At 50.0% G+C, this 10265-nt stretch overlaps 2 protein-coding genes across 2 annotated transcripts in view; both read left to right on the forward strand.

Moving 5' to 3' along the window:
• The window catches only part of Pmar_PMAR017071 (hypothetical protein), a gene marked incomplete at both ends in the record, with an annotated part of 415 nt that extends 341 nt beyond the window's left edge, over positions 1-74 (forward strand). The window contains one exon of the mRNA XM_002767449.1: positions 1-74. Within this exon, the coding sequence (XP_002767495.1) occupies positions 1-74 (74 nt within the window).
• A 2708-nt stretch (positions 75-2782) lies between these two features.
• On the forward strand, positions 2783-4256 carry Pmar_PMAR017072 (amino acid transporter, putative; the record flags this gene model as incomplete). Its single annotated transcript, XM_002767450.1, has 1 exon — positions 2783-4256. One exon carries the CDS (start codon positions 2783-2785, stop codon positions 4037-4039), a length of 1257 nt encoding a protein of 418 aa, XP_002767496.1. The 3' UTR covers positions 4040-4256.
• Between the last annotated feature and the right edge of the window lie 6009 nt (positions 4257-10265).

Here is a 10265-nt window from a genome sequence, read left to right on the forward strand (position 1 = left end):
ACAGTCTCCTCACATTCATACTTCTCCCCTCATTCCAGCCGCATCTTCCAGAGAGCCATCAGGAATGCTGCTGACCTCGGACACATAGTTGTTGCTGCTGCCGGGAATGATGATCTGAATCTGGATCAGTTCCCAGCATACCCTTGTTCCTATGCACCATCGATCCCGTCCTTGCTTTGTGTCGCCGCTAGCACTTCGACAACAGCTTCACCGGTATCGATCGCCTCCTTCTCTAACATAGGCTCTGCTGTTAACATTGTTGCTCCCGGCGTCAACATACTCTCGACGTACCTTTTAGGCTCGTATGCTTATCTCAGTGGTACATCGATGGCCACCCCTCAAGTTGCCGGCGTTGCTGCATTACTGGCTGCATTGGGCTTGGGTGGACAGAGGATCACAGACTCTATAACACGGTCTCGTACCGCAACCCTGAGCAACCGGTTAAATTTGAATAACCTGGGGGAATTGGACGCTTTGAATGCGGTCAATATCGGTCTTGGACAGCCGACCAGCCCTCCGACGCCGCCATCTAGCGCGAGATTCTCAACGCTTATCTCCGCGTGGAGTCTTGGGCTCTTATTTGTTATAACGGAGCGATTCGCTTTCTAGCGATGTTGCTGCAACATGTACTCTTTGGAATACATTGCCCACGAGGCCACTTTTCAACTCACAAGTGAGGACTACAAAAAGTATAGCAAGTCCCTGCGTTCGTGTGTTTGGTTATTTGTCAATAATGAGCAGCTCTCAACTCATGAAGGTATGAGACTTCCTCGGAAGCCGCGTAGAAGACACTCCTTATACCGCGAGTCAATCTGGGATTGGCGGTGCTGTGTGAAGCAGTAAATAGTTAGTGAACGAATTTGCAAATCGAGTACACTGACATAGTGACTTGAAGGATGAGATCGATGCCTCAGTCTTGTTATGAGAAGTGAAGTATAAGAACAGTATTCATTGCCAGAGGTATTGAACTAGTCAACGTTGGTACGTAGATGTCTTCCCAAGCACGGCTAGCGAGTATCTGGAACGGCATTGGTTCTCATGATATTGGCAACACGAATCAACGCCGAAACAGTCATCCCTGGGAGGGTCGGTGAGGACCTCCCAGGGATTGCTCGTTCCTTGTTTCTACAGAATTTATTCCAACAGTGCAGCACTCGGATGAGTCAGTCGAACTAAGATAGGCCTGTTGCTAGGGAAGCAAGAGAATTGTCCTCAGTCCGAAAGTTCCATTCACTCATCAGTGACATACGGTGTGTCCCATCAGACACACTATTTCGAACCTCTCTGGTGAGGCTCACAAAATAACAACGTGGCAGAAAGGCTTCTACTGGAGAGTCTTAGCGGTTCGCGAATCGCGTGTCTACCCCCCAAAGGATACTTTCGTGAGGGGCAATGGAGGCGGTCTTCGCGAGCCACCTGGCCAGGACGAAAACCGCAATAGCAGATTCAATTCAACCGTAGAAATGTGGACTCCGTTACGAATATTATACAACCAAACACCTTGAGACTCCAGTGAAGATGTGCTTCCGACGATGCAGCACACTGATTGTGTGACATTATGTCAATCGAGGGCGTTGATGTTGTGTATTACCGTCCATACTCTACCAATGGTAAAGTACCATCTCGCAGTACGAGATGGTAATAATTACCGGGTAGTTTACCCCATCATGGGATATGTCGGCTGCAACAAGTTTCGCCAAATCGGATTACGCCTAATCGTTGCCAACCGGATTTCAAGGGGAGTTGAGATGTTTTCAGGCGAAACGTGTTATGGTAGCGGATATCACCAAGTTGTCAATATCAGAGTGGAAACAGGAATGACCAACTTTTTGGTGAGGTTTTCGGTTTGTTGGCGAGAACAAGTTGGTGGTTGTAATCTGTGCCTTTACCGCCCCCGCCAAGAGGGCGGCGGGAACAGATATCGCCGAGATGGCGTTTTCTTGCTGGATACAGGTTCTGCCAATTGGTCAATGAAGCAGGTTACACCACATCATCTGCTGAAGTTATCGTCGCTTTGAAGTGCTATTACTCGTGTATCCGTATTGAGTCGCCAGCACGCATAGGTCCTCATTTTGATTCGATAATTTCGAGTGTGCGCGAGTACGTGAGTGCGTGCAAATTATTTCTCAACAACCAGAAAAAGTTAGAAGGCGGCGATAGAATCAATTGGAAGCTTAATGGGTGGGTATACCATCTATTAGTATGAGAATCCCAAAGTATATGCGTGGGAAACATTTCTTGCATGTCGAGGCTGGGGTTTGAACCAGGGACCTATCCCGCGCCACAGGGGCAAGCACGACAGACGGTCCAAACCCATAAAGTTTTCTCGGTAGCGAGCTCCGCCACTTTGTCAAGTAGGCCAGGTTTGTTCAAATGCCATCAAAGTTGTCGGCCTTATTTAGAAAGGTCGTCCACTCCTGTTGATCAAGCAGAAATCACCAACATCATCTTTCCATAGTCTGGTACAAGGGACAGGTTTCCGCGTACGGGCGAGCGCATTTCAAAATTTGGCGAAGCGCCATCAGCAGAAAATTGTGTGGAATCCGGTTGGTATTCTTCGAGTTGGTGTTTTCCCGTTTACGGAGGGGTCTGTACCGCATTTTGCCAAATCCAGATTTGGCCAACCAAAAAGTAGTTTCGCCAAGTTTGGCGAGTTGGTGAAACCGCATATGTTGAAGCTTTGGGTCATACCGAGTTGAGGTTAAGTAATCTGTAGGGGCTTCCTCGTCTTCGATCTTCGACCTCTTGAGTTGCGCCTGCGCAGTCTTGTACCCATTATCATATGGCAGATAGTCCCAAAACAGTTATTGATGTAACAAACTCGCCCAAAGGTCTGGGGTGGATGAGAGCTGTTAGTATGATCGTCATGGGCTGTGTCGGAGTTGGGATCTTAGCACTACCGCGTACAGCAGCTTTCGCTGGTTGGCTCGCCGCCTTGCTTGGTCTCATTTTCGCCGGACTCGTCAATCTCTACAATAACATTATTCTATGGCGTACTCTTTTCCTCACCGCCCAGGGTGAAGATCGAGTGGCTAGGTCTTACGAGCATGCAGTTCGATCTACCTTTGGTGTCGGCGGCTCGATCTACAGCGGAATCATTGTGCATGTCCTGCTCATTTCCGTGTGTGTCGCGATGCTTATTTTGATGGGGAGTACTACTGAGGCTATGACACGAGTCCTCAATAGACAAGCCTGGATTGCTCTGTGGACACTTGTGGGTATCCCTTTCTCGTGGATAAAGGAAGTTAAAGATGTTGGCTTCATTGCAGTCTTTGGTGTCACATCTGCTTCTGCGATGGTGATCGTTATAATTGTTGCATCGGCTGACAGAATGGTTACTGATGGTATCTCTGAAAGCCTTGCTGTCGTGCCCAGCGATGCTTTGGAGTTTATAGCGGCCTTAGCCTCATACTTCTATGTCTACAGTTTCACCGCTGCGTCACCCACTATTTGCTATCATATGACCAAGCCCGAGAACTTCCCCAAAACGGTGGTGGTTGCAACTATCTTCATCACACTATTGTATTCATCTGTGATGGAGCTGGGATACGTGGGCTACGGTCAGTTCATAGCGACAGTCGATACAATTGTGGACGCGATTTCCCCGCCTGGACAGACACTTGACGTATTTGGGTGGCTCATCAACATTACAGTACTTGCAGTCATGTTGCCACACTACCTGGTTCAATTCACACCGACAGCCAAACAAATCGACAGAATGTCTTCCCACATCGGTGAAAGAAAGGGGTGGTCTACCAAACGCTGCAAAGTCACGGCGCTTGTTTGTCGAACTCTCCTTGTGATAGCCGAAGGAGGTCTCGCTATAGTCATTCCCAAGGTCAGTAGTATTGTAAGTCTTATAGGCGCTTTTTGCTCGACCCAGGTTACAATTCTCTTTCCCATAGCCTGCTACATGAAGGTAAAGAGGCAGCACCAGCTGCCTTGGCCTCTATGGGAGATACTCGTCCACGCCTTGTTCACTATGGTTGCCTTCGTTATAATGGGAATAGGAATCTACGGCGCGATCATCCATTTCTGAGGATCTAAAAGCACGGACCACGCCGTATGATTTGATTCAAGCGGATTAAGGCTTCTTCAGGAAGCTTCGTTACGAGTCGTCTCTCTCGTTTGCTGTCGAACGTCTGAGTCGTCGTCATGGCTTCGGTCTTTGTGCACTATATTCCCATGTTAAGAATATTGAGTGTCACACATCTCGTTTGATATGAATTATCATTGAGTCCAATCGCTCGCCTCAGATTTCCTTTTTGAATTATATTTGTCAGTTTCGAGCTTATAGATCTCATTGTTTAGTTCATTTATTCGAGGGATTCAACTAGTCGATCACGAGTAGGGCACTGAGGCGCAACATTCTCATAAGCAGCGACCAGATCAGCACCCCTCGTTCCGACTCGATAGCACGATACAGAACAAGCACGATTGTGAGTCTCTCAGCTAAAGACGTTTACTTGTTGAAGGATGATGGCGAGAAGCAGACAGGCTTTTACGATAGGTCTTAGCGTACGAGAATCGCTTGTGACCATGAAGACAGATGAACGATGAGAATACCATACTAGGTAACGTCTAGGGTGAAGGCACTACTAGAGTCATGTGCACTTTTGTACTGCCGCTATCGGACGAAAACACTACTTCTTGAAGATGGTAATGCTCATGTGAAAATCACACTGTGAATGCTTTCAAATTATTGAAAAGTGATCAGGTGACCACCAAAAGTGGGAACACCGCGGTAGTTCTTTGAAGTTGTGCTCCAATCTCGCAGGCCACTACCGGAACGTTCCCCAGCATCTCCTATACTATCTCCAGTTCGGGTTGGGCGTATTTTCTATTGCTGCTGCTGCTGAGCTTCTACTGGTATAATCTAAGGGCCTCGAGGACCACTTTTGTTAAGTCGCATAACTGTGTAGAACCTCACCCTGAACAATACCCCTCCATCGTTTATGGATGTACCGTCTCTCAGCGTTCCTCCTTATATCAGATGATGACCATCATCTTGCGTTCAGAGGTCGAACTCATGACGGTAAGAATTCCGCCTGTACGACTACTTTACTCGTCCAATACCATATCGACATGAAGTAACACAAGATACATCACATTAAAGTAGGCAAGCAGCCAAACGAGTGATCGGCAGAGAAAGCTCACAGCCAGCGTTCGTAAGTGTGATGTTGCCTGTTCTTTATTGTTGTAGTCTTTGCATCATTCGTGGAGGACCATTCCACGTGAACACTAACTCGAACAAAACACTGGAGATGAGCGGAACTTCTAATTCTATCACTGTATGGACACGGCGACTTCAATCTCTAAACTTGGCATCATGGGAGTGTTACTAGCGATAGGCGAAAGGCCCCAATGGCCGTTGTATCAAATGAGGAGGTCGACTCAAGTTTGTTGAGTACGGGGAGACCTGAAGACCCTTCAAAGTTATACCACACAAGCTGTAGATGAATACGTGATTGCTCGGCCGCTGTATCGGCTGGACACTCGAGCTACGCGTCGGAACTGGTGTCCATGTACTCTGCCTCTGTGGCATGGGAGATATGCGCCCAATTTGGAAGTTCACAGGGTTGAACTCGCTAAAGGAGCTGGCGTATGCTGAGTTCCCCCGCGGCACTGCATGCAGTGCCTGAGGTGGAGGCTATCTCTTCTCCCACTGAATACTCACCGGTTGTGACTGTGTATGTACGTTGCTTCGAGTGAGCTTCGACCGAGGAGGCGTTTCTGACGTAGCCGTCGACGGCACCACAGTCGGTGTTGTGTTCCCTCCTGATAACGGGAAAGAACAATTTCGGCAAACTCCAGCACGTACCGAGACCATAGGCGAAAGTTGCAGCATTGGCAGACGTGTACAGCTGCTGCCGCTTCCCGATACCCTGACGAGGAAGTGCTTCCATGGAGTACGAATGACTGTGTTTACTGTCGGTGGCGGCATTCTTGATATCTTCTGGCTCTGCGACATACAGGGTGATGATGATGATGCTTTGAAGTCAATTTGTGGTATCTAGTTGAAGCCTTTCACGACCTCCAAAATTCAACTTTCACGGGAAGAATCGAGACAGTATCTCCTTCTATCACCGAGTTGAGAGCACGTCCTCTCGATTGTAGTTCTACCACACCAGTGGGTCAGTGAATTGCAAGATACTGTTCGTGACCCTGGAGACTAACCTTAGGAGGAAGCCTCTGCGTGACTTCTTCGCATTTCATTTGCATCTGGTTGACCGTGCTCTTCAATGTTTCCAGCCTGGAGGAGGATGAGCATCCAGATACCCACGGGATGACCCACTCTCGCGCCATGCGGGCCATAGAGACCGTTTCAAAGGAGTCGTTAATACTCCTCGAGATACTGGCTGAGCTGTCGAACTCTCGTAAGGATCGAGCTGCGGTCAATATTCAGAACTGCCATCACAGAAGTTCTCCCAACCTTCCGGTGTGGTCCGTGGCCAGTCGTCACTCTCTTGGTCCTCCTCGACGGTGAGCAGATCTAGATCGGCGGCTGTACGCAGGCCGCGAACCGAGGATGGGACCGATAGTGGGAAGACACCTAGGGGGAGGGAAGCCGCTCGGAGCTGCAGGGGTACTCGTACTTTCTCGGGGATATCCCCGACTCGTCGGTGTTGTTGTAGACGGTGTTGCCGAGACTAAGCTTAGTGATTTAACATTCAAATAAGCTGCTCCTGTGATAAAGGTCATTGCTACCGGGTCTAGCTGCGATAAGTTACCTCCCTTATAGCTAGAGTGTAGAGCCATTGTGACACGGCCGAACGCCCAGGCCAGCCGCGAACCTGTATGAGGAGCTATGCGGGTGTCCAGATGGATCATGGGCTCACGCCTGAAGCCAGCCAAGAGGACCAACAATCGCTTAGCTCGATGTCGACGGCCTGATCAAGATCGTGGGGACGACCAGTACGGACATACCCCTACAGACAACCACGGCCTTCCATCTCAAGAGAGCAAGCTTGCAGAGCCGATTGGCACTAGCGGCGATGAGCATGAACCATTTCCGACGTACTCTAAGGAGAGCTCATCTTCCAGGATGAGGAGTCCGTCACTTACTGTCGCGTGAGACGCTTCCTCAAGACGTAGTTGTACCATGCTAGGAGGGCACTGAGAAGCAGAGTAAAAGTGTTGGAGGAATATATGTTCGTTTTCCTCGGCGGAGCTTCGGAATTTCCTCACTAACTGTAAATGTTTACATACGAATTCGGGTGAAAGTGTACAGGAACCAACAAGAATTTCCCAAAATTTTCTCGGAATTTTCATATTGTCACCAACACATGCAGTTGACCATGTGTATATTTTCCCACGCTGTAGAGTAACTTCACCGTCCTTACACATGACAACCTACCCCTTCCGAGTCGCTCTCAGTTTCGTCCTCGCCAGAGTGTGAGCACACATACAGGAGTTGTGGTACGAGGCGGCGGTAAACTCGTCCGCTAGGTCTGTGACCTGCGAGGAGGTGCGGGAAGATGAAGGGATACTCGAGTGGCGACTGACCTCCCTCTGGTATCCGGAAGTGATACGGATGATCCTGCCGTTGAGGACGGCAGTTCTCCAGCCAAGGAAGCATCTCAAGAGGCTGATCAAAGAGGTATCCTTATTGATGGTGGTGACAGCAACTGGCTAGTACGTTGCAGTGTCACACTTCCTCACAAAGGTTGAGGAGACGAAACGCCAAGTTGCGGCTCGACGAGGGGTTTGGTAACCCAACAGGTGAGGACGGCCAACAGGCGGCATTAAAACGACCAACTACAGTATTGCCCGAAGCTTTTGAAGTTCTCCACACAGTGTATGCCTCGTGGTGGCCGCTCTGTCGGAACACAGTTGACCAACAGAATTGAGAATCGCTAACAGCTGGAAAGTCGACGTGTTACAAAGGGAGCATCATGAGCCCATGTCGAGGAACTCCACAGACGGTTTTTGTCGCTGATCCGCCTCCTCGTAGTGCGCTCCCATCTCCGTGAAGAAGCTCTTTTGAATTCGGAAAAGCTCCCCTAAGTATTTCTCTACCCGATAGCGACGATCTTGCCTGTCGAAGCTAGCCTGCTGGCGGATTCATCTCTACTACTCCCTCAACCGGTCCGCTTACCCGTGCATTGTCCCGGATGGCCTCCGTCACGCCCACAAAGGTGCTCTCAGCCTCTGCTACTTGTCGAGCCCGTTCATAGAGCTCTGATGAAAGTCTCTGAGACGTAGCCACTAGCCGATCGTCGTCGCCATTATCAGCGTTCGAGTGTGCCGTCTGGAGGGAGGCATGGGTTGACCTGATGCCGCAGCCAGAAGAGGATCCTTTCTAGTAAGGTAGCCACCTCCTTCGTATCCTCTCAGCCACAACACCACGCCGTCTGTCCAGGCGCTCTCTCATCCTCACAAGCGCCGAGTACTGCTGGTCTCTCTGGTGCAGCTTCACGAGGACCTCCGAGAGGTTTCTGAGGTCCTCATCGAGAGTAGCCGTGAGGGTTCGGATAGCTGCACCAGGGGCTTGAGCATGCGTGTAAACCAGATGTGTATCGCAGACCTTTGCATGTCTTCTCTGATGTGTTGCAAGAGGTTTCAGCGATCAGCCTCAGCCTTCTCATGGCCCCATCAACGACATCGCCACCGTCTGAAGGTTGCAACTCCGCGAACGAGAGGGAGCGCTTTACGACAGTTTGCTCTGATAAGCATCGAGTGATAGCCTCCAGTGCAGCAGCACAGCTTCTACCGAGCCGGCGCACCTCCATACGGTTGAGTAGTAGTGCGTCTGTATGAGCAGCAAAGCCGATAGCCGCACCCTTCACCGTCTTCAATAACCTGAGGGCCACACCTCTTACACACAGTAGTAGACTTCATAGTGTGAGCTCTCCCAGTCGGAGGCGACCACGACCTACTGCCGCTCAGCAATGACAAATGCTCGCAATGCGGCCAGGGAGTCCTCGGGTATTGGGCTCATCGCCTCTATGAGCTCTTCCTCCTCATCATCACTGGCTCGACCACCACCGCTACAGTGTTGAGAGGAGGAGGAGGCGAAGACCTACGGTAGCCACCTCCTGCAGTGTATCCCCTCCACTGCTTTCCTAACATTAGATCCGCTCTCCCACATGGTCGATAACCTCTCGGCCATGCTCCTATGGTAGGACCCCATTTGGCTTCTACTCTCAGTGGAGGGCCTCAAATAACTACACATTGAGTGGCTGTGGGCATCTAGGGAAGCTGTGTCGTACTTGTTGATGGTGTTGGCCGTCTCGCTGACCGTATCAGAGATATAGTCGGTCCAGGCCTCCACTACTGGGGCCTCTCCTGAAGAGCCGTGGCATTGTCCAGGACCCCTCAGTGTTGAAGTGGAGAAGCAGCTGCTAAGCTCATTAGTGCATTATTGACTTCAACCAAAGGGCTGTCAGTTTATCACAACACAGCAGTAGGAACAAGGCCTCGTTCACCTTCTCGTCCTCCTGCCTTCTGCAGAAGGTGATGACGAGCAATGTCTACTACGTATCGCTTTGTTCAGGAAGATAGTCGCCATCAAGCCTCAATAGTCGTCTCAAACATAATAGGATTGAGAGCAGGTCACATACGGGTAGATTGGAAGGCCACTGGGTACACATATCGTACATACTGACGGCTCTCCGAGATCTCCAGCTACGCTACTACTACAGCTTCGCCTCTATCATATAAGTAGCCGATCTCGATGACATCAGGTCATCGGAAGGTAGGACATCTCAAGGACATCGATGATGTCATCCTTCACCAGCTGAGTATGCTCTTCCTGCCAGACTTTGATCTCCTCCAGTCTCCTACACCCGATGTTTGTACTCTCATTGTGTAGAGCAGATGTGTTCCTATAGCTCATTCTAGTGCTGCTCGTAGCTCGATACTTGAGGTGAGGCGCTCCTGCCTATGCCCACCTAGTTGCCGAGAGGCGTGACTGATGTATGTACGACGATTCTGCTTTGGTTGACCAACTCCTCAAAGTCTCGAAATTGGGCTGTTCCACATAACTTCCCATCCTGGCAGCCATACTATCGCTATAGTAGCTCCTGCACTCTACAGGTCTAACCTGACCAGGACCTAGAGCCATGCTTAGTAGGTCGATGATGATTTCAGGGCCGTTTCAACTATGTTGAGAACATCAACACCGTCAAGGAGAGGAGGGCCTCTGGGGCTATCGCTGCTGCTGCTGCTGCTAAGGGGGTTGACCTTTCAACCATTGCGAATGGACAGAAACTGCAGTCTCGCTCATACGACATAACAACTCAACAACCTGCTCACTACGACAA

This window comes from Perkinsus marinus, assembly GCF_000006405.1.
Source record: "Perkinsus marinus ATCC 50983 genomic scaffold scf_1104296970664, whole genome shotgun sequence".
NCBI lineage: Eukaryota > Perkinsozoa > Perkinsida > Perkinsidae > Perkinsus > Perkinsus marinus.